Source organism: Prionailurus viverrinus, chromosome D2, assembly GCF_022837055.1.
Source record: "Prionailurus viverrinus isolate Anna chromosome D2, UM_Priviv_1.0, whole genome shotgun sequence".
Classification (NCBI taxonomy): Eukaryota; Metazoa; Chordata; class Mammalia; order Carnivora; family Felidae; genus Prionailurus; species Prionailurus viverrinus.
The window spans coordinates 70,153,082-70,176,365 of NC_062571.1; the positions used below are offsets into that span (position 1 = coordinate 70,153,082).

Genomic DNA, 23,284 nt, shown 5'->3' on the forward strand with positions numbered 1-23,284 from the left:
TCTGTAGTCATGCCCAGACATCCATAGTAAATCTGTTTATGTCAAAAAGAGCACACAACTGTGAGGAGGAGGAGACTTGGGTTTGACTTGAGATCTTGACCAAGGGAATGGACATCTCTGAGTCTCACTTTCCTATCCCCTACAACAGGGAGTAAAATTTGGTGGTCTTCACGCTGTAGTGGAAACCATCAAATGATTGGAGGTGGGAGCAGGCGTTTTGTGAAGTGCCTCTGCTGGGAGTTGCAGCCTTTCCCACTGTTACCGGCTTGTGCTGTCTTATGTGCAGATCTGCATCAAGGGCAGCAATGTATTCCAAGGATACCTGAAGGACCCTGAGAAGACCAAGGAGGTTCTGGATGAGGACGGCTGGCTTCACACAGGAGACATTGGTCGTTGGCTCCCGGTGGGTGCTTCTTCAAAATTGCCAGGAGCCTCTGTCGTTGGACTGAAGAGAACTACCTGCTTATAAGCAAGACAGGCAGAGATATGAGTAGATTAATCAGCTGAGGCAGCTTAGAGGAGTTATGTCTGAATCCTACCTGGCTAGTGGCATCCTCATACTTATAAAGAGAAGAAAATACAGTTGAAGAACCTAGGCTGGCAGGTGGGACATCTGTTGTTCTAGACCCAGCTCTCCCATGGACCAAAAATATAACTCTGAGAAAGTCCCCACACTACCAAAGGCTGAGCCTTATTAGTCACTTCCAGATGATGTCTGTTAGGCTGACTTGATGGCTAATTTCTGGAGTCAACCTCCTTGATGTTTCCATGGTTGGTTCAGTCTATTGTCCTTAGAGTGTGATCATGTGGATTGTATTTGCTACTTGCCCAGTTCTACAATTTAAATCCCTAAAACCCTAAGCTCCTCAGGCCAATAAGCTCAGAGAAATGAAGCTGCACATGACTTCTGGTGGCTGGTCAGAGAGCCTTCGCCAGCCCTGCTTCAGTCTCACGAAGCACAATAATTGACTTGATTAGCACCATGAAGCTATCTTAGCCTGCTCCAGGATCTAACAGGAGGGATACATGGAAGGGAGTCAAGGAGGGGGAGATCTAATTCAAAAGTCTTAAGAAAGATAACTCCTTCCCACAGGGTGCCTGGGTGGCTCAGTTGGTTAAGCATCCAACTTTGGCTCAGGTCACGATCTCCCAGTTTGTGGGTTCAAGCCCTGAGTTGGGCTCTGTACTGACAGCTCAGAGCCTGGAGCCTGCTTCAAATTCTGTATCTCCCTCTCTCTGCCCCTTCCCCGCTCATGCTCTGTCTCTGTCTCTCTCTCGAAAATGAATAAACATTAAAAAAAATTTCGTTTTAAAAAAAGAAGTCCTTCCCTATTCCTGAGAGTTCTGGAAATGGATTAATTGGAAATTACATTATTTGGAAATTCACAGCTGCAAAGCTTCTTCATTAGATGAGGCAACCATTTACACAACTTCAGCAGGTCCTGGGGATGTTTTCCGAGGTTGCACGTTGACCCTCCACAAGGACATAACACTATAGGTTATTGCTGGAAGCTGCTCCCCTCCCCTTTCCCCAAAGCCAAAAAGGAGAAATGAAAGCTTGCTCAAAAGTCTGTAGCGAAGTCAAGATGTAGAAGGAAAATACCTGTGACTTCTTCCGCCTCTACACTGACATCGTTTCTAGGGCTCAAAAACACTGATGCTGTTTTCTGTTTCGTATAGAATGGAACTCTGAAGATCATTGACCGTAAAAAGAACATTTTCAAGCTGGCCCAAGGAGAATACATTGCTCCAGAGAAGATAGAAAATATCTACATCAGGAGTAGTCCGGTGTTGCAAGTTTTTGTGCACGGGGATAGCTTACGGGTAATATACTGTTTTAACATTAGCCATTTTCAGGCACAGGCCATGCCGGTTCTTGTAGCTACAAGAAATCTGTATAAATGGGTTTAGGATGAAAAGATTTGAGTTTATAAAACCGAAGAAATGAAGCCACAGTTCAACCCTCAAATAAGGCAATACAATGTAAAAAACAAAAATGGTTTAACTATGATGGCATCTGTAAACAGATGGCATCTGTTGTCATGGTTACACCAATGGGTAGTCATTTGATAAGAAACAGCCCCATGTCACACTTAGTTCCCACTACAGTGGGAGTTCCTCTAGAGCTACAAACTATATATACCATGCGTAAACTTAGCTTTTGGGGAGTGGGCAAGGGTTGGCAAAGAGGCCAGAGATGCTTTAGGCCTCAGGCTGAACACTGTTTCTTTTTGAGTAATCGATATCGAATAGAACATTTTTGTAAAAAGATACTGAGTAGGAAAATGGGATCAGAGTTCTATGAAGGTTTTAAATGTATGGTGAGAAAAGAGTTGGACACTACATTGAGCTGAGGTCTTGGGAAGTATCTATTACAAAGATATAATCCTGCTGTTGTCATCCACTGTGGGACACCGCTATCCTAGCTCTCACGTGTTCTTGTTCCTGGTTTGCCTTCCACAGTCCTCCTTAGTGGGAGTGGTGGTTCCTGACCCAGAAGTGCTGCCCTCCTTTGTAGCCAAACTTGGGGTTAAAGGCTCCCTTGAAGAACTGTGCAAAAACCAAGTAAGTCTTGCTTAAGAAAGTTCTATGCATACCCACAGGGCCCACCGTGGGAGAGTAAAGGCCCCACCAACTCAGGCACCAATGATGCCATCCTCTCTGGAAGAACTGGCTGTTCTTGAACTTAGGATAGGTGGCTGTAGCTGAAATTGACTGGTTTTATTAGATAGGAGGATAGGATGGGATGGGGAGTTAAAAACAAACGACAGCAAAAACCCTCTATTCTTTTTAAAGTATGAATGTGGAGAATAGAGAATCAAAAAATACCATCCAGAGAAAATTTGCTAACATTTAGATTTGCCTTTCCTTCTCATTAGTCTTTTGAGCATTATTAAGCATAAAATGTGCTTGTACATACATACACCTATATCCTGCTTTTACCCTGATGACCTTTTGTAGGCATTTTGAGTTGGTTCACGCTTAGCCTTTCTTGTGGTCTCTTTTTCAAATAGCCATGCTTTAAGCTTGTTTTCTCTTCTTAGGTTATAAATAAAGCCATTTTAGAAGACTTGCAGAAAATTGGGAGAGAAAGTGGTCTTAAATCCTTTGAACAGGTATGTACTACTGAGTTTGTCTAGTTATCTCAAGTCATACTAGAAAGTTCTAAAGTTTGCATTTATAACGGGGTTTTAATGTGGTTCCCAAGGAATTGATTTGAGATTTTGTACCATTAATGCATTAAATACAAATGGCAGTGACTTTTTATAGTTGCTTGTAGAGTCCTTTTTGCTGTCAATTATCCGTTCTCCCCTCTCGTTTCCCCAAATTATCAGTTTGGGAATGGGCATGCGTTACTGTTGTCTTTATCCTTACTTCATCAACCCCACTTTTATAAAGTTCTTCACATAGCACGCAGAAGTCTCTGCAGAAAAGTCTGAATTACTAATAAACGTGTGTGTGTGCATCTTCTCTTCCAGGTCAAAAGCATCTTTCTTCATCCAGACCCATTTTCCATTGAAAATGGGCTCTTGACCCCAACATTGAAAGCAAAGCGCGGAGATCTTGCCAAGTACTTTCAAACCCAAATCAATAGCCTGTATGAAAATATCCAGGAGTAGGGTAAGGTACTTGGCAGCTGGACGGGGCTCAGTGGTAGCCTGCCTTGTAGGAGTATGGACTATGGATAAATACTAATCTTATGTTCATTTTTTGTCTTTCCTCCTATTATTTTACCTACTAAATTAATAAAAACCATAGTTTTGGGGCTTTTAAAAAATATTGAGAGACTTACCATGTAAAAGCTCAGCCCCGAACTAAACAAATTTGTCCTTTCCATCTTAAATATTGCTGACATTTAGGTTTTGGGTCTACTTTTATCAGCATATCTTTATTCAAGGCCCATTTGTCATTCTTTGTCCCTGCCCCATGATCTCTAGCCTAAGTGACCACTAGTTCAAGAGCCAAAATGACTTCTTCCTTATAGTTTTACAGTAAGCCTAACTTGTTGACAGTCCCAACACTTAGGCCTTCCGATGTTCAAATTAAGAGACCTGTAAGCTCTCAAAAGTGGTTTGTAATTCATGTTTTCTAACGATTCCACAAAACCACTGAAATTTTTAATCAACCTTTTCTTATAACTAATATTAAGAGACAAATTTCTATGTACTTCTGTGTACACTAACATCTGTCAACAGAAGGGAAGTGTGACCATACTGAACATTTCCTAAACTTACTGGTTTCTCTGACTGGGGAGAATTAAAAAAAAAAGTGGGCCTGTAACCTGTCCAAAAAGAATGTTCATGAAGTGTTCTCTCCAGTAGTATCTGGTGACTAAATCTGTTCTTTACAGTTTGCTGCTGAGCCGGAAGCTACAGAGGAAGGAGTTTAAACTTATGTCAAGTGCACTTTTCCAGTAAATGAAGCTAGCACTGAGGAAAAGCCTCCTGAACTGGGAACAAAGGCCTATGGACAAGCATGAGGCCTTCACAACAGGCTTATCTTCTGGGAAGGAACTGACTGATCTTTACTGGACTCCAGTTCCTGCTGTACCTCACCCTCAGACAACACGTGTTGCTTCCACTTGTAAAGTCTTTAAAATAAACCACTGCAAACACTTACATTGTGGGGTGTGCTTCCTCACAGACCGTGATGAGAATCAGAATCAGCCATAGACAAGGACCGCTTAACAGTCAAGTAAGCTAGTGGCTCCCAAACTGGGCTGCACACTAGAATTCCCTGAGGGGTTTAAAGAGATACTAATAATGGCTGGGTGCCTCCCTAAGGATTCTGACTGAAATGGTCTGGGGTACAGCCTGGGCATTGGGATTTTCAAAAGGTCCCTAGGTGATTCTTGTATGCAACCAGGATTGGTGGCTACTGAAGGCAATGTCTAGAGAACCAGGCCTTCTCATCCCACAGCTATGAATAATAAAATAAATACCAGCCGAGTCCCAACTCCACCCAAGCACATAATTCATCATTTCATCTTTTACCATCTTTGGTGTGTTCTAAGTAGACTTGAACAGTGTTCCTTTCTGTCCTCTAACTGGAGGTAAGAAGAATGTTCCTGGATGGTCTTTCTAGACCCTGAGCCCAGAAAAGCTGAATGTCTGTTCTTGAGTATCTGAAACAAAGGAAGGCAAGAATTAACTTACAGGTCCCTCCATGGCCTGGCTCCTATTACCTCCTTGACCTCTTCTCCTCTCAACTCACTGATTCCAACTAAACCACACTGGCTGCCTTCCCATTCCTCAAACATGCCAGGCACATCCCCGCCTGTTGTTCTGGCTATTCCCTCTGCTTGAAATGCAAGCTGCTCCCAGAGGCACATGATTGTCCCCTCAACTGCTTCAGGTCCCTTCCATCAGACCATCTTACCCACTTTCTTCATAATCAATGGCTCCGTGTGATGCACGTTTTGCTTCTCTGTCCACCTCCCCACCTATCACTAGAATGGGACAGAGTCATGTTTTGTTCACTGCCAAGACCCCAAGTGCCCTTTCCCAAGTGCTGTTACATGCCTGATCCCCGCCCCCCCCCCCCCCCCCCCCACCAGAGCTCAAATTCCCTGCCTTGGAAATAATTAGTATCAGAATAGGTGACTTCTATAATTCTACTCGTGTTAGACAAGCCCAACTTTAAGCATCCAAATCCACCAGCTTAGGTCCTACCAGTCACATAAGCTTCAGGCTTCGATAGATTCAAGCACACATGAGCAGCTGGAGCTCACTAGGTTGAAAGTCTCCTAGAATGCTGTGATCTCAATATGCCATTAATAGGGATCACTTAATGGACGAACTGCTCAAAGATGCAAATTTTTCACACGGTTGTAAAGAAGTTTTTCCATAAAGAGCTAAGACAAACCTTTTTAGTCAGCCAAAAGAAACTAGTAAAAACTAGATTTATACAGAACATCCATTGATCTTTATTTGATTTGACAAAATCTGCATTATTAAAAGACAGGTAATAAAATTTAAGCTTATATTGAATCTTACATATTATGTTCTATAGTATCTAGAATATCACATAAGAAATGTCAACTGAGGGGGAAACAGGATAAAAGCATCACATGCAGATGCTCCTGGCAAAGGGGGAACTGTATCTGCAGGTGAGGTCCGTAGTGTGCAGCGCATAAAAAAAGTCCTAGAGAAAATGCAACTGACTTACTTGGGTGAAGTGTTTTTCCTTTTGGGGAGAGGAAGAGGTGGCAAAAGGGGTAAGAATTCAAAGGCATATGCAGAATGGCTTCTCCATTTCAAAATGTAATAAAAATATTTAGATTATGGCACTAGGGCACCTTTGAGGAAAAGAACACCTTAACCAGAGTAGGCTCATTGCATAATTCTTTAGTAATCTGTACAGTTTTCAAGTAATGGAGAGGACTTAAAGAATAATTTTAGTGTAACCGTAGCTATCTATTTTTCTTCTCGCCCTCTGGGGCTTGATCTGTTTCAGCATCACAGGGACACTTCTCCACACAGTTTCTAGGGAACCAGCCTCGTATCCTTGAAACACCTGAGGAAGAAAATAAAATTGAGGTGAAATAGATCTACGGCAATGATATTGCTGAGCCCCATAAGTCCTATTACTCCAAATCAATAAGCTTTTAGTTATGCGTTACTTTTTTCGCCCTTTACCATCTTTTATAAGCATACTTTGAGGGAAAAAATGGTTTTTAAATGCTTCTAACAAGCTAGAAAATCACTATTTCTCAAATTCTGTTACCTGGGAGAGGTGCTAATGTGGTTTAGGACAACCCCTACGGGGAGTCAGGGCGGAATGTCCCAGTTTGGGCATTCATTTACACATGTGTGATTGTGGGGTTTTTGGCACACTGTCATACTTTATCTGTTTCAGGGAACTATCTCCCCGTAGCTTCTGTGAATTTCCTTTCTAGGTTTTTTCCTAACACGTAAATTTTTATATCAAGGCTGCCCAAGCAGTCATATGGGGTTAATTAACAATTAACCCAGTGTTTCTAAGAAAGCATCCAGGATTAATCTTTACTTAAAAAGAAAACAATTCTAGGGGCACCTGGGTGGCTCAGTCGGTTGAGTGTCCGACTTTGGCTCAGGTCACGCATGATCTTACGGTTCGTGAGCTCGAGCCCCGCATCGGGCTTGCTGCTGTCAGCACAGAGCTTGCTTCAGATCCTCTGTCCCCCTCACGCTGCCCCTCCCCTGCTTACGCTGTCTCAAAAATAAATAAAAAACATTAAAAAAAATAAAAAGGAACAATTCTAAAACTTAAATAAAATCAGAGACACGGAAAATTTCAATCCATCAGTTTCCATTAATACTTAATAGGAATATTCATTCACAGTGGGGAGCGTGTGGCACAGGCATCTGGGACACAGGCCACTTGGCTTGGAGCCCTGGCTCTAATCTGTTTTTAGGGCGGCCTTGGGCAACGTGTTCAGTCTCACTGCATTTTGGCTCCCTCGCCAATGACAGGTAAATGCTAGTACCTCCCTCAGAGGGCTGCTGGGGACTTGGATACCACACGGGAAGCGAGTGGCACTTCCACAAGTACCAGTCACACAGGTGACAATGAGCTCCAATATTGGCAACCATTAAAAAGACCTGAAAAATAGAAGTGCTGTACAGAAATAACATAAGAAGCCTCTTTCTGTTGCTTGAGGATGTGTCTGTTATGTGCCCTGATGCATGTGACAAGTGACTGTTAGGGGTTATTCTTGTTAAATATGGAATTATTACTAGCAGTCTTTTCTATTAAACACCCCCTTCCATTTCCATACCTTCTACAAAGGAATCATCGAGAATTTTATCTCCATACAACCAGTATCTGAAATATTTAAGAGATTAAAATTAATTTTTTTAGGCGAGATGCTAACTTTGTCATTAAAGAAGAAATTCACTACTTTTATCACTTACCGTAACCCTCTTGTGGCCAAAATGAATTCCCCTCTCTGTAGCCTTATTCGAGGCTCTTCAGTGCAGGGACTTGTGAAGAAGGTTTTGATTCCCTTATTCAAAGGACAGCAGGCACCACTGTAATCTTCTATTACTCTATACCGAACCTGGCGTCAGTAATCAGAAGAACAATCTAACATTTACCCCTGAATTTCTGTAAGTTTGAATTTAAATTGTTAAAGGTGGACCCAAAGTATCAGGTGACAAGTCTTTCCCTCCCAGTTCCTTTATAGGAGGCAACTGATGTTTCTAGTTCTCCAGGCTTTTCTTACCCTTCATTTCAAGCACTTAGCTAAGAATTAAATTCTAGAACAGTGTTGTCCAATAGAACTTTCTGCAGTGACGGAAATGCTCTATACTTGTGGTATCCAATGTGCTAGCCCCTAGACATGTGTAGCTACTGAGCACTTCTAATGTGGCTAGTTCAACCAAGGAACTGAATATTTTATTTGATTTTATTTAATTTAAATAGCCACATGTGGCTAGTGGCCGTGATATTATACAGCAGAAGTGTAAGGATGGGTTTCACACTAACGAGCTAGACTGAGGATAATTATTTTTCTGTTGGCAATGTAAATTGACTACATTCCCTCCAAATGGCCAGTCCAAACTATGTAAGTGAAAGCAAAAGTGAACTGTATCAAATTTCAACAATTATGTTAGGAAATATTATTTAATAAAAGCTAACAGTTGCCTTCTACTCAAAGGCAATTTAAAAAACTATACTGAAGTGTAGAGCGTGACAAAAAGGAAAAAGAAACTAGTATCATTGCAAAAAATTACTTACACTTCTGACTCTCTTATCTGCTTTTTGTTTCAACTGTTCAATCTGTTTGGAGATACAAAAAGAAAAAACATGATCTCAGTGTTGAAAAACAGCCTTTTGCCATCTACTGCATCAGAGTGACATGACAAACTCCTGATTTTCGAGCATTTCACAGTGCTGACAATTCAAAGGCCACGTGTTTCTCATAGCGAGGTAAGAGGACCCTACGACTGCAAACAGGAGCTGACGGGCTTTTTTCTCAGATCCTCTACCGTCCATCTGTGTCTACTCACTGAGTATTCCTTACAGCCCAGGGATCAGGGAGATGCGCTCTCTGTCCTCCTGGGGCTTCTAGGCTAGTCCCGGAGGTGAGGATGACACACAGACTCACAGATTCTTTAGAGACAAGGCAGACAGACTGCGAGATTCATCCACGAGTCTCGACTAAAAGTCATCATGACGACTCACTTTTCTTGACTTATTTAGCAACAATTTAATAAATGGTACTATATGAGACATAGTAGGGGAAATCGAGGTAGCTCATGGCCTCTGTGCCAGAATCTTGTCAAATTACAGGTCTAAGATCTAAGAAATAAATAAAAATGTTAGACTTCACAAGCACCATACAACAAACAGTACATGGTTAAGTGTCGAATTCCGATGAGGTGGGGCTGAAACTCGCCTTAATATTATTTCTGATAGGGAAGTCATGTTAGAGAGAAAAAACAGTATGGACAGAATTAGGTGGCAGGAACGCACAAGGAGTTCACTGAGGAACCGGGCTGACTGGACACGGTGATTCCCATTAGGAAGTAGTTGGGAGGGCAGTTGTAGGCCAGATTTTATAGGACTGAGTGAACGGATCACGACTTTATCTCACGCATATGGAGAATTAAAGAGAGATTTAAATTAACAGAAAGACATGATACAAGGAGTGATTTAGGACTGTTACCTTGGTGCCTTACTGAAAAAAAAAATCATTATTTTACTACAAAACGTCATCTGAGTTAAGAGGAACTAGAGGAAGAAAATGAGACAGAAAGGAAAGATTGAACAGAAATACTCACTGTTAAGTCGTACTGGTGACAGCCTTCTCTTATCGGCCACGCGAGCCCATCTCCTTCAGGGACCCCTGACCACGTAAATACCTGTTTAAAGTTCTTCCATCTACTTCCCATATCGTAGGGAAAAACAAAGACTTCATCTAGTTGGTAATACTGAATTCGATCTTTAGCCTGTGGGGAACAGAGATGTTAAAGTGGCAAACGCCTCTGCCTTCACTGGCTTTAAGGAACATACTGTTGGCAGTATTGACAGTAATATACGTTTCTTCTCACATCTGTATCACTCCTAGAAAAGCTTCCTCCTTGTTGTAATGTTAGGGTACACAGAAGACATAGACAAATTTATCTGAAGAGGACCTTGCTACCCAGCACCAACCTCGTAGATCATTCAGGAAATGTCTTACAGGGCTTATTTCAGAACAAGTATTCAAAAATGCTTATTAAAAGAGTTAACAGCTTTATTCCACATATAAAAAATCCTCATTGCTCCTGGTTGTTTAGCAAAGCAAAAGGATCCAGGTGTAAAGAAGGGCTATTGATAAAAAGATTTAAGAAACAGCAGGAGTTTATGTAGGATAGAAGAACTCTTCCGTGGGGTGCTCTACAATGTAATGGTGCATCCTGGGTGGCAGCAACACCTGTGGGAATGGCCAGGGCAGGTGCACCAGGGGAGTCACCATTCTCTGATTTTTTTTTTTTAATTAGCAGATACGTGCAGATCTTCTTTCATTTTTTATACTACCACACATGTATATACATTCACTTATATATACATTTATACATACATTTTATGCATATACCTAAATATTCAGGTTGCATAAATTGTTTAATTGTTAGCTTTAACAGAAGGACATAAACTGGCTTAGAATTTCTTAAGTTCCACTGACACCTAGTGGTATAAAGATACATTATTTATTCCTATAATAAGCGTACAAACCCAGTTGAAATTTGTATAAATTCTAGTTGTGGTGATTTTGATAAATTTTGTATGAACTTAATATAATCATTTATTTGTATTTTTTACTTGGCAACAGAGTGCAGTTTTAAAATACATTCCAGGGGCACCTGGGTGGCTCAGTCGGTTGAACGTCTGACTTTGGCTCAGGTCATGATCTCACGGTTCCTGAGTTCCAGCCCCACATCGGGCTTGCTCGCTGCTGTCAGCACAGAGCCCACTTTGGATCCCACCCCCTCTCTCTGCCCCTCCCACGCTAACGTTCTCTCAAAAATAAACATTTAAAGAAATATTACAAATACAATAACTTCTAAATTTAGCATGGTATTCTATAAAGAGCCTTGGCCATTCAAAACAATTATTAATATAATCAGGATATATTATGCTAACTAGAAATGGTACCTTGAAATATTTTATTATCACGGGACAGTATTTTAGGGAAAACTTCTCGCAATTACTTACAAAGTAATATTGATGTTAATTCAATAAAAGAATTAAATTCAATTAAAAGAATTGTCAAGCTATATGTATGTATGAATCTACTGAACTATATAAATCCCCACCCAAAAAGTAAAGGATGATTTATTTTCTCTTTTTATAAAGCTTCAGAGTCTTCACAACGGATAAGAGTCTCAAAGAACAGATTTCGGCTCTTAACAAACAAAGCGTGGTTAAGGATGAGCGTAGTTTGTTTGTTTGTTTATTTATTTATTTATTTATTTATTTATTTATTTTCCAGAATTGAAAACATTTTACTTACTTTCTACAAAGCATCTCATGAAAAGCCACTATACGCATCTATGATCACACAGTTTAATTTTATGAAGTTCAGATGTAGGGCTTTATAAGTTCAGAGTAAAAGCTTTAAATGCAAACAGCTGTAGATAATTCTCAACTTCTTAGTTCTGTGATAAATCCATTCACTGGGATTCATGCCTTTATATAAAATGTCCATAAGTGGACTTTTCAGAAGTATACAAATCGCTTTATATAGGAAATCCTATCTACAGATCAACTATTTGACTAGACTTTGTATATAGACTATATTTCACATCTATTCCTTTTTCTATTCTCAGGATGAGTGTAGTTTAAACATGACTGAGGCATGGTCTCTGCCTAAGAGAAGCACTCGGTGAAGTTGGGGGGATTCTAGCAATACTGTGTTAAAAGGTAACAGAGGTATGTGATAGATGCTATGGGAAAGGCAAACAAGGTACTTAAACTAGTGTAGGGAGAGTCAAGGAAGGTTCTTAGGAAGAAATGGCACCTAAGCTAAATCTTGAGGGACAAGAAATCAGGCAAAAAAGAGGGAGCAAGAGTGTCCTAGGCAGAGGGAATGACATGTGGAAAGATACAGAAGCACAGGATGTACAAAATATAAGTTGTGGTTTCTGGTATTAGTTGGTATCGAGAGTGCAATGGGGTGGGGAGGGGTGGGAACTGCGGTAGAAGAAACAGGTAAGGGGAAGACATGAATGGTTTGATTATGTATAAGCTAAGGAGCTTGGACTTAAACCTGTCTATCCACGGTTCTCAAAGTACGCTTTGCGCACCTCTTCGAGTCCCCAAGAGCTTTTCTTGGGGTCCAACAAAGTCAAACAACTTTCATCATAATACTAAGATGTCATTTGCTTTTTTCATTGTGTTGACATTTGCAATAGTGGGTAAAATTGCCAGTACCTTGAGCAGGAATCAAGACAGTGGCCCCCTCTGTATTAGTGATTATCATATTCTTCACTGGTACATACTCATAGTTAAAAAAAAAAAAAAAAACCCAAACAAAAGTTTTACATAAGAATGCCCCTGATGAAGCAATAAAAATTATTTTTTTTATTAAATCTCAACCTCAAGTAGATGTCCTATGAATATTCTGTGCGACAAGATGGAAAGTGCACATAAAGCATTCCGAAGTGTTTGTCTCAAGGAAAACATCTGTTTGAGTTGGGACTAACAAAAGCTGTGGAGCCAGCTTCTTTCACACAACGCTATTTTTACTTGACAGAATGAATAATGAAACAAAGTAAGGTTACTGAGATGTCAGTACCTGGCAGAAATTTTCTCAAAAATGAACAAACTCAAGCTGTTACTTCAATGTAAACAACTGAAAAAATGAAGGCTTTCAAGTGAAAATTAGAATTTTGGAAAATCTGTATCCACCACTATGAGCTTGACAGCTTTCCAGAATTTAAAGATTTTCCCCCAAAAACTTGGTAGTGATGTGAATGAATGTGTCACCATTTGGAAAATCTTCGTAACTCTGTGTAGTTGTATTTTCCAAATGGCCAAAACTTGGTGCTATAAAATCTTGTATGGGTAAAAGGCCCATTCACAGAGCAAGATGTACTGATGCATTTAAATGTAAAAAAATACAAAGTTTACTGATGTATCTTCACATCTCCCATGCAACTAACCTTTCAGGAACTATCACCTGTCAAGTTTCAATGTAGTATCCAAGAATATCCACAATTATCTAAAAAGCCTATTAAAATACTCTATCCTCTTCTATCTACTTATCTGTGTCAGGCTGGAATTTCTTCATATACTTCAAAGCAACATATCTCAACAGACTGAATGCAGGAGATGTGAGAATCAAACTGTCTTCTGTTAAGTCAGATATTAAAGAGATTTATAAAAATATAAAACAATGCCACTCTTCTCCCTAGTTTTCACTTTGGAAAATATGCTAAGTTTTAAAAATATGCGATTTTTATTAACATATAATGGCTTTATTATTGTTATTTTTAAATGAAATAATAAATCTTCACAATTTTTCTCACAAAATATGGCAATCATCGATATTACACAGACTAACCAAAGTTCTTTAGGGCCCTTAACAATTTTCAGGATGTAAAAGGGTCCTGAGACCGAAACATCTGAGGGCTGCTGCTATAAATTCAAGTCCACAAACTGGCTGCCAGGGGCTAAATGTGTCCCATTGGTGTGTTTTATTTGGCCCACAAAGTGTGTTTGTTTTTAATGAGAATTTCTTGCTAATATTTAAAAATAGAAAAGAGATGTCACAGAAATCCAGATCTCTTGCCTTTCTTGAAAAACAACGAGATGATCTCAGGATACTGGCTGAGTATCCCCCAAGGCAACATTCAGCTTCATCTGTTAGGCAGCTCTGTACACAGGCCAGTTCCTGCCATCTGGGTTATCTACCGGCTGGCCCTGCAGGCATTTGGGTTTGTAACCCCTGCTCCAGTGATGGTGAGGCTCTGAGCAGCTTTAAGCAGGGAGCGGAGTAGTCAGACTGACTTTTTACAACAGAATCACAATGGAAACGTTGTGAGGTCTGTGGCAAGCTATGCTATAATCCAGGTTTATAAGGTTTTTTTTAGTTTACTTAAAGCACTAAAAAAACCACCTTAATGGCACCTCGGTAGGACAGAAGTTCCTTTCCAAATGGTCTGCCTTCTCCCCTAACCTGAGAAAGAATGGCCAAATGGTTTAATGTGTGGTTTAGACTTCTTCACCAACTCCAGGGTGAACAAGAAGCAGATTTCTGTGGGAGTTATGTCAAATAAAGAATAAATCAAAATGTTTCCTATATTTACCTTTTATGTGGCATGCAAATGACTTAAGGAAGCCATCTGGTAGTCAAGTTTTTACTTCCGGGCATTTATTAGTTAATCTGGCCTATGAACTAATCTTTATTGATGTTGAGGAAACAATTATTAAAATTTACCTTTTCTTCAATCCATGATTCAATAGAAGTTTTGTTTCTGAGAATTATTTTCATCTGAAAATTAAATAATGAACAGTAAAATTTTATGATGAAACTTTGCTCCATTTAAGATTATCATCTTCATAGTAACCCTAGGAGATAGTTTTTGTTGCTCCGTTCCATTGATAAAGATACCAGGATAACAGAGGTTAAGCAAGACACTCTGTGGTCCATCTGACTCTAAAGTTCTTGTTCTTAAGCACTGCACCACAACGCCTCTCCATAAAATGATTATGGCAATCCATAATCAAATCTGAATCTACTATTTTGATAAAAATTCATGTTTTAAGTACTATCTTCTGATCAAGGTTTCCAAAGTATTAATAAAATATGGATATAATCCACTTAATCAGTACTTGTGTATTTTGTTACTAAAATCTATCACTATTTTTAGTTAACCTTAAATTTATGATTATTTATTACATGAAAGTGACTCATGTCATCCCAACATGACCAGATATTCTGCTTACCTTAAAAACCCAATATATTCAGTCTTGATTCTATTAATTGACCCTCCTAGCTAGGACTAATTCCACTGATGTGGGTTTTTACACCACAGGGTTTTAGTTTATTTTTAATATGATTCTTAATGAGAGGCACCGGGGAAATTTTTTCAAAGAATTTGATCCCAGGCTAATAGAATATATGAAGTACAACCAAAATCGGCGTATTTTAAAACTATGCATGTAAACGGGTTGGGCGATGCATCAGAGCCCTCAGGTCCAGCATTTCGGCCTTTCCTCAAAGTCTGGCTGGGTCCGTACAGACACACCTGTGGGCAAGGAGTCCCCTTCGTGTTCCTAGGCTAGGGCCTAGCACAACACCTGACCTACAGCAGGCCTTCGATTAATGAATAAACTAACTCAGTGAAAGGAATGAATCATAACCACTTTGTGATCTCTTCAGGGCCACATCCTCCTCCTCTGTGTTCTCACAGCACTTTGTACATAAATCTATGACACTCACACCACCATTAGTTGCATGTTTACTACTAATTGTGAACTTCCCTAGGGGCAGGATGCTTTTCATTTTCATTACTGTACTCTCAGAAATTAGCAGAGTAATTCATCAGAGTAGGCATTAAATAGCATCCAAATCAGAGGGTTGTTACTGAGATTAAATGAGTTAATATATGTGATGTCCTTAAGACAGTGTCTTGCACATAGTAAGTGTGCCATAAACGCTGGCTATATTATGATGATGATTAAATATATGCTGTTATAAAATAGTATTACCGATTATGTTTACTGAATACATGCGTGAGTGATCTTGGGTTAAGTCACTTTCTGTGATTTGATTACTCTTCTGTACAGAAGGGAAAATACTCCTCTTCAACTCTTTCTGGGGGGGTTGATGTGAAGATCAAGAGAGACCATAAATGGGAGAAGAGCTTTCTCAATTATAAAGCGATATAGGACTCCAAGTTAACATTCTAAAAATTAAGTAAGTTACCTAGAAATGCTGACAAAGTTACTTCAAAATTATCTGACTAGTCCAGAGGTTAAATTAGTTACCTAGATGGAATACATTACAATAATGTCCACTTCACACTGCACTCTTAAATGCAGCCTTTATCTCTTTCTCATTATAGGCAGCCCCGATAAGTTGACAACTTTTAGCTAGAGGTAACCAAGGAACTTACCTGGATAAAAAACAACATCCCAACAGCTATGGTTGTTCCTAAAGCTAATCCCAATGCAAACAGGGTGGCCGCGAATGCTGCTAATCCAAAGGGAATAAGTGGAAGAGGATCTCTGCGGGCCGCACTCATATCAATCTTTACCGTGTTCCACCCAAAGGAGAGCTACAAAGAAAAACACACACTTGAAATACTCAGTTGTCATAAAGGGTCAGACGCTACTGGAACATTTAAAGCCACTTGATCAAAAAAGATCAACAAATGATAACCTAAAGCGGTGGCTAAAAGCAAACGAATTTCCAATTTGTTTCTAATTACTACGGTGGCCTCAACTCATACTGATATGTGCAATATCGTTCTTAGTTATTTTCAAATGTCACTTTTTTTGTTTTTAATTATTTCCTTGAAAGCGCAGGGCACAGCCCACTAACATTACTATGTATGAACAGCACTAGTCATCAGTCTAAATTGTGACTGTGGCGTCCATCTTCTCCTGGCTTTTCAATATTTACAGGAACCTTCCACAGCAAGAAGATAGCCGAGGATTCAGTTGTTTCTTCCCTCATGTTCCACAACCAGAGGTTAAAAACAGGCAAAATGCAGGCCAAATATGGCCTGCAGATGCCTATTGCCCAGCCTGCAAGATGTTTTAAAATATTCAGCCAGGTGCCAACATTTAAAAATCAGGAGACACTAAACAAAAAAAAATGCAGATTTTCTAATTTTTCCTGAAAGACTGGAAGATCTAGTATTATTGGACTAGATTTCCAACATTAAAAAGAGGCTGAAGTTGAATATGGGTTGTCCCATCTGTGAAGGGCAAGTGTTCTCGGTGCCACAGTCCCATTAGACCTATGAATCTCATTTACTTTCAGGCTTCTTTAGGGACTTAAATTTGTGACCCTTGAACTTTATCTCATGACTACCTGCCCATAAATCAACCAAAGCTTTTACATATTTTAGGACATGTGTCTGCTTCATGAGGCACCTTCCAAGGCACTGGAACAAAAGAACTACACCTTGCCACACGAATCAAATGGAAACAAAATATTAGTGTTGTCTTTTTCTTCCTGTTCCTTTTCTTCTAATTATTCTTACCACAGCTATAAAGTGTGAGATCAAATAAATTATACATACATGGTAATAAAATATTATCAACTTTGACTACAGTTAGTAAGTTTCCAAAACAAAATAATTTTTCCTCATTTTAAAAATTAAATTTTAGTACTTTTTTTAAATATGAAACTTATTGTCAAATTGGTTTCCATACAACACCCAGTGCTCATCCCAAAAGGTGCCCTCCTCAATACCCATCACCCACCCTGTCCTCCCTCCCACCCCCCATCAAACTCTCAGTTTGTTCTCAGTTTTTAAGAGTCTCTTATGCTTTGGCTCTCTCCCTCTCTAACCTCTTTTTGTTTTTTCTTTTCCCTTCCCTTCCCCTCCCCCATGGACTTCTGTTAATTTTAAGAATTAAATTTTAGTACTTTTTTTTTTTTAAAGAAATTCATACACAGGTAAAGCAAAATTGTTTCCCGACCTAAATCATAGAAATCTTATTTCCCAATGGGACTCCTGAAATAATAACTGCCATTTAATCTGGCATAAGTGATTTTATAACAAACGTTGTCACTTACCCGATTATAAAGCTGGGTATACATAGTCATAACAAAAATGAAGGCAGCATGAATACAACCCAGCGGTGCTAAAAGGAGAAACAGTGTGAACGAAGCATGATTTTGGAAACCACAACAGTTGTTGATCCAAGGACAGTGATGGTCCATCTTCAGCACACATCTAACAAGAAAAATTTACATAACACATGAGGCAAAAAATCCAATCTACTTTAAATCACTTTGGTCTTCAGAAGATCAAGCAAATAGGAATCCAGCATGTCTATGAGTCACAGAGGAATTATACTCTATGGAACAGAAAGTAAAGTCTTTATGAGTTTTTAAACAACTTTGACCAGTGACTTCTTTCAATTTCTAAACAGCACAAGAAAAGGCAGGCTTTGTAACAGCTTCTGAGGAAAAGACGTCTGCTATAAGGGAGTTTGCTTAAAGAATTCAGGAGTCCTGCTAAGAGGTTCCTCACAGAGAAATAAGCATGGGTTCCAGATTTACCTCTAGCTCTGAAATGCAGTGACTGAAGCGGAGTACAACAGAGACCACAAAATCTCCACTGGGGTGGATGGGACCCAGCAGACCTAGAACTAACTAACTAACTAACTTCCTTCCTTCCTTCCATCTTCCCTTTCTTTCCTTCCTTCCTTCCTTCCTTCCTTCCTTCCTTCCTTCCTCATCCTTTAGATGTGGAATCTCTGAGCTAAGCATACTAACTATGGAATATAAGGTGTGGTATAACAAGCAAAGTCTTACTGAGCTTCCTTCCCTTGTTGCTAGAAGAAAATTTCCTGGCCTCATACCAAACGTTTATTTGCTACAAACGTTCTCCTAAACCTCAACACTCTTACCACAAATTTCTAATTAGTGGAATAGCTGTTTATTTAAAAAGGTGCCAGGGGCACCTGGGTGGCACAGTAGGTTGAGCGTCTGACTCCTGATTTCAGCTCAGCTTATGGCCCCAGGGTCTTGGGATTGGGCCTTGTATCAGGCTCCGCACTGAGCATTAAGCTGCTTAAGGTTTTCTCACCCTCCCTCTGCCCCTTTCCCCCACTTGCTCTCTCTTTAAAATAAAAATTAAGAAATTAAATTAAAAAAATAAAAAGGTACCAGTTTATTTCATATTTTTATAGTGATTCAGTTTTCTTTCCATTGCTTTTTTTTTTATATTAAACACTTGTGATAATACGCACCTGAATTCATTTATTAGATATGGATAAAGTGTAAATGTTAGTCAACCAAAATAATGGAAAAAGCAGGTCTCCTTTATAGTTTAGACTCATAACAATTCTAAAGCTAGTTAAGATGACAGAAGACAAGCATGATTAATCCTGACCTATAGAAACAACTTGGAGGCATAACTTTTCACTCTTGGCAGGGTAAGAAGCAAAGTAAACGTGTATTTTTCCAAATAAGTAAGTAAGTAAGTAAGTAAGTAAGTAAGTAAGTAAGTAAATAAATAAATAAAAGCTTTCACTTATAACAAAAAAGAGTGAGGATTATTTACTTATTATCAGAATTGATAACTCAAGACTACAATGGGGATATGGACAGAAGTATTTTGACAGTGTTTTTTATAAAGAAGCCACCTTGCAGAGAATAAGACTAGGACTGATGTGACAGAAAGAACAACAACATGAGACCAGTCACCACGTTGATCAGTCCCCAGTGAGTAGCAAAGACATACAGTACCTGTTACACTTTCTGCAGTGATGTGACCGTGGAGCCTTGTATGCTTGGCAGACTTTACAATACTGGAGGTACATGCTATCCTGAGAATTTTCCTTGATAGCAAAATACAAACAAAAATCCATCAGATATCTGATCCTAAGTAATAAGTTAAGCCTTATGAAAATGCTTTCATATGGTTTGATTTTATGGGGGATGGGGATAAGGATGGAATCTGAACTTGCTTATTTCCTGCCCTTTTATCTGAGCAGAAATACTTTTAAATAATGAATTTCTGGTAACAGCAGCATCACTATTCCAATTACCCAGAAGTCACTTTTCATTTCTCTTCCCCATGATCCACCTAAGCCCATCGTCACTGATTGTAGCTGGTTTTACTTTTCCAAAATCTTTGTAGAATCTTTGTAGGAGTTCAGAAAAAAGGTAGCTGTCAACTTGGCAGGTATCTTGAAGTGGATATTCAAACATCAGAGCTGATACTCTTTAGGAAATCTGGTTCCCCACCCCTCCTTGCACTATTTCAATCATTTCTAACTACTGTCCTGTACTATAGTTTCTCTCCAATCCAAACTAGTGTCAGAATAATATTCCTACAACATGACTCTGATTATGTCAGAGCTTCACTGGAAAACCTCTAATACCTTCCTATAGGCTAAGAATTCCTCATGTGTTTAAGGCCCTCCAGAATCTGCCTTTGTTTCAGCCTTATTTGCAGTACATAACCCGTCCGTCATTTCAGACTATATGCCTGAAATGCCTTCTTTCCCATTTATGGAAATTTACACTCCTCCTTCAGGTCCACAGCTAAAAAGGCTCACTTCCTTCTAGCTTCAACAGCACTCATCACATTCTTCTCCACAGTGTAATTACTTACACAAGTTACCTTGGTTTCTCTCCTCAATTATAAGATTTTTCAGAACATGAATTCGTCTTACTCATCTTTGTACTCACTTTAAACAACACTAGTGTTTCTCCAACATAATGTACCTAAGAATCATCTGGGGATTTTGTTAAATGCTGATTCTGATTCGTAGGTCTGGAGTGGAGCCCAAGATTTTTCATTTCTAATAAGCTACCAGGTGGTGCCCATCAGCAAGGAATATGGAAATTCATGAGTATAAACTTGCTACAATTTTTAAAAAGCCATAAATTGATTCATACTGTTACTTCCTAATGTTATGATTTTAACATTGATTTGAAAACTACGATTTAAGTCACCAATTTCTAAAGACTTGTTCTCAGTTCTGAGGGCTGTTAATGTATTACATAAAAAAAGATCCTAGGGACGCCTGCGTGGCGTCCGACTTCGGCTCAGGACGTGATCTCGCAGTTTGTGAGTTCGAATCCCACATCAGGCTCTGTGCTGATGGTTCAGAGCCTGGCGCCTGCTTCGGATTCTGTATCTCCCTCTCTCTCTCTGCCCCTCCCCCACCCACTCTCTCTTTCTTTCTCAAAAGCAAATGAACATTTAAAAAAATTAAGAAAAAAAAAGATCCTAGCCAAACTGCATTGTGAAATTATATGCAGTGGTTCTTAAATTTAGGACTATGGACTCACCAGCCCCTCCATTTTTCTTTTTCTTTCCTTTTAATGAAGTACAAGTATTCAACAAAATCTCTCTGGGAAGTACTGATTTAGATGAATATTTTCAAGTAGATACAAAATAAATTCTTTGACTTTAAATGATCAGTAATTAGAATATGCTTAGTCTCTACCAACGCAAAAAGTATGTTGTGTTTGATATTATTGGTTAGCAGATAAATCATAAACTAAATATATGATTATCATTAGAGTTCCTTATCTTAAGGGATCTTTTTCTTACCGGTTTCCACCCCAAAGGGACAAAGCCAGGACCAATAAACATGGCATTGAAGTAATTATAAAGAATCATGACAGTCCAATTTATCAACATGATGAAATTCACGCTTCCTCCAGTTGTATGTAAAGGCCAATACCACAACACAGAGTCAATCATGGCCATCGTAGAACATATTGCTATAACACCAAGGGCTATGATGGGACCCCAGTGACACAGTCTCTTTAATTCTTGGAGATTTTCAAACTTGATAACTGAGCAGAGTGCACCCATTTTGGTGAGGAAGAATGCCTTCCTACTTTTAGAAAATCACAGATTTCCTTTTTCTGTGCACACATTTCCATGTGCCACAAGTCCATGAGTGTTCCTTAATTGTCATGTCTTCAAGTTGTGGGATGTTAATGCAGATTATGACATTTCCACTGTTACACACTCAGAGCTCTTTATCTTAACTAGAAGAATCCACTATCTTGGCTGGAAACCCCATCTAAAGAAAACAAAATGAGAAAGTTCAGTGAAAAAATTTTATTATATACCATATTTAACTCCAATAACCACTTAAACAAAAGCATCTCACATGTGCTATGGAATGAGTACCTTATCAAATGGCAAAAGGAACTGCCAGTAAAACCTTGGTGTGCGAGCATAATTCCTTCCGGAAACATGCTTGTAATCCAAAGCACTGGTACATCAAAATGAATTTCAAGAACCATTGACTCAGTTGTGACCATGTGACATTCCACATCACCTCCTACTCCTATTGCAAGACATTGCTCATTTACCGAGTTAAAATGTATTGGAAATGTTTGCCCCTCTTGCGGAACATTTGCAGAACAAGTTACTCCCAATCCAAGGTTTTACTGTATTTTTATCTGATCCAAAATAGGGCTCAAGTCTGAACTGCGAGTAAACTGGATACGTGATTCTAAAATAGTTGTTTTTATTTCTTTGTTTCCAACCTGACAGGTAACTGTGATTGTCTTTAGTGGGTGGTTGGAGGAGACCGAGAATTTTAGAGCTGGAGCAGGGCTTTAAAGGTTGACTGAATCCGGAAATTGGTTTGGAAAGGCTAAGTGATTGCACAAAGTTCACAAGTAACAGCTGAACCTAGACTAGAAACCAAACCATCTAATTCCTTTCACAGAGCTCTAAACTGCCTCTTGCCGAGTCTCGAAGTGTCAAGTATGAGCCCGGCAGGGTCTACACATTTGCCTGCGGTTGCCCCCAAACCCCAACATAAGGATCTATTCGGGCCAAAGGTAAAGAGGCGAGCGAGTGAAAGCAAAGCCAGAGTGAAAGGAGGGGAGGGGCGGACCGGGGAGACAGAGGTGTGTGCGAAGTCGTGACTGGAGGCACACAAGAGAAGGAACATGGATTAAAGTATTTGAGAAAAAAAGATGAGGAAGTGCCTCTGGAACGAGGGGCAGGGAAGGCGGGCCGGCGAGGGCCGGATGATCGGTGGAAGGGTATTTCCGACCAGACTGCAGTGAGTCAAGGGAAGAGCTGAGTTACAGGGTAATAACGACTTTCACGCAACAGATGCCATCGCCTTGTGCCTCAGTTTCCCGCCCGTGTCTGGAGCAGAGCGCTTAGAAATCCTCACTCGGGGGAGGACCGTACTGGCAAGCGTGGCTGGTTTCAACCTTCTGGAGATTCTGGGCTCACTCGGATGGGGTGAAGACGGCCAGAATCATAGTTACATCCCTCGCCTTGACTCCCACCTCAGTTTGGTCCTTGGTGCCCGCTCCTCGGCCATCGCATTTCCGGGGCGGCCTGGGCTCACCCGGAACAGGTTTTCTCCTCCTCGGATAACTCCATCATGGGTACCTCAGTCCAGCGCAAGCAGAAAGCAAATCCCGGTTGCAAGAAGCTGGAGCGCGGGACCTGCCCCCACCAGTCTGCTTCTCCGCCAGCGCTCTCGCCGCTGCTCTGCTGCTCCCGCCGGGTGCGCGGTCTCCGTAACAGCCACTTCCGGCAGGTTCGCCGCATCAGACTTCCCTCGGGAAGCAGGTTCCTGGGACTTAGAGCTTGGGGAGCCAGAGCCGCTTTCCAGACAGTGGAGGGGCCAA

General features: G+C 40.0%; 2 protein-coding genes and 1 long non-coding RNA gene across 11 annotated transcripts in view; 1 reads left to right on the forward strand and 2 right to left on the reverse strand.

Annotated features, from left to right (window-relative positions):
* Positions 1-4,619, forward strand: part of ACSL5 (acyl-CoA synthetase long chain family member 5) — a 44,643-nt gene extending 40,024 nt beyond the window's left edge. For 5 of the 6 annotated variants that reach the window (XM_047826083.1, XM_047826082.1, XM_047826078.1 and 2 more), the window contains 6 exons: positions 287-403; positions 1,681-1,824; positions 2,464-2,565; positions 3,045-3,116; positions 3,480-3,621; positions 4,352-4,619. In XM_047826083.1, the coding sequence (XP_047682039.1) occupies positions 287-403; positions 1,681-1,824; positions 2,464-2,565; positions 3,045-3,116; positions 3,480-3,620 (576 nt within the window). In that variant the 3' untranslated portion in view covers position 3,621; positions 4,352-4,619. Of the gene's footprint in view, positions 1-286; positions 404-1,680; positions 1,825-2,463; positions 2,566-3,044; positions 3,117-3,479; positions 3,627-4,351 lie in introns of all 6 variants that reach the window. The other variant, XM_047826079.1, reaches the window with a different exon arrangement.
* Positions 323-5,515, reverse strand: LOC125148235 (uncharacterized). The gene is made up of 3 exons (XR_007145463.1): positions 5,380-5,515; positions 4,995-5,125; positions 323-459 (listed from the first exon to the last, which is right to left on the reverse strand). It is a non-coding gene; the product is annotated as an uncharacterized LOC125148235 (long non-coding RNA).
* Positions 5,516-5,898: 383 nt separating this feature from the next.
* ZDHHC6 (zinc finger DHHC-type palmitoyltransferase 6) lies at positions 5,899-23,201 on the reverse strand. 4 transcript variants are annotated; one of them, XM_047826085.1, is made up of 11 exons: positions 22,937-23,201; positions 21,222-21,702; positions 19,403-19,494; positions 17,723-17,882; positions 16,089-16,250; positions 14,408-14,461; positions 9,768-9,935; positions 8,722-8,763; positions 7,896-8,041; positions 7,760-7,806; positions 5,899-6,516 (listed from the first exon to the last, which is right to left on the reverse strand). In XM_047826085.1, the coding sequence occupies exons 2-11, from the start codon at positions 21,486-21,488 to the stop codon at positions 6,413-6,415; spliced, it is 1,242 nt and encodes a 413-aa protein (XP_047682041.1). In that variant the 5' UTR covers positions 21,489-21,702; positions 22,937-23,201; the 3' UTR covers positions 5,899-6,412. The 4 variants fall into 4 exon arrangements, with proteins under 4 accessions (XP_047682041.1, XP_047682042.1, XP_047682043.1 ...); XM_047826086.1 differs by having other exon boundaries at positions 22,836-23,201; XM_047826087.1 differs by having other exon boundaries at positions 23,043-23,191.
* Between the last annotated feature and the right edge of the window lie 83 nt (positions 23,202-23,284).

Bases quoted from the DNA above. Each gene is read 5' to 3' on its own strand.
- ZDHHC6 (XM_047826085.1), bottom strand. From the start codon at position 21,488: ATGGGTGCACTCTGCTCAGTTATCAAGTTTGAAAATCTCCAAGAATTA. The intron at 19,495-21,221 runs GTAAGAAAAAGA...TTTGCTATCAAG, and splicing joins TCCCTTTGGGGTGGAAACCG to GAAAATTCTCAGGATAGCAT. The intron at 14,462-16,088 runs GTAAGTTCCTTG...TTTAATTTTCAG, and splicing joins GGATGTTGTTTTTTATCCAG to ATGAAAATAATTCTCAGAAA.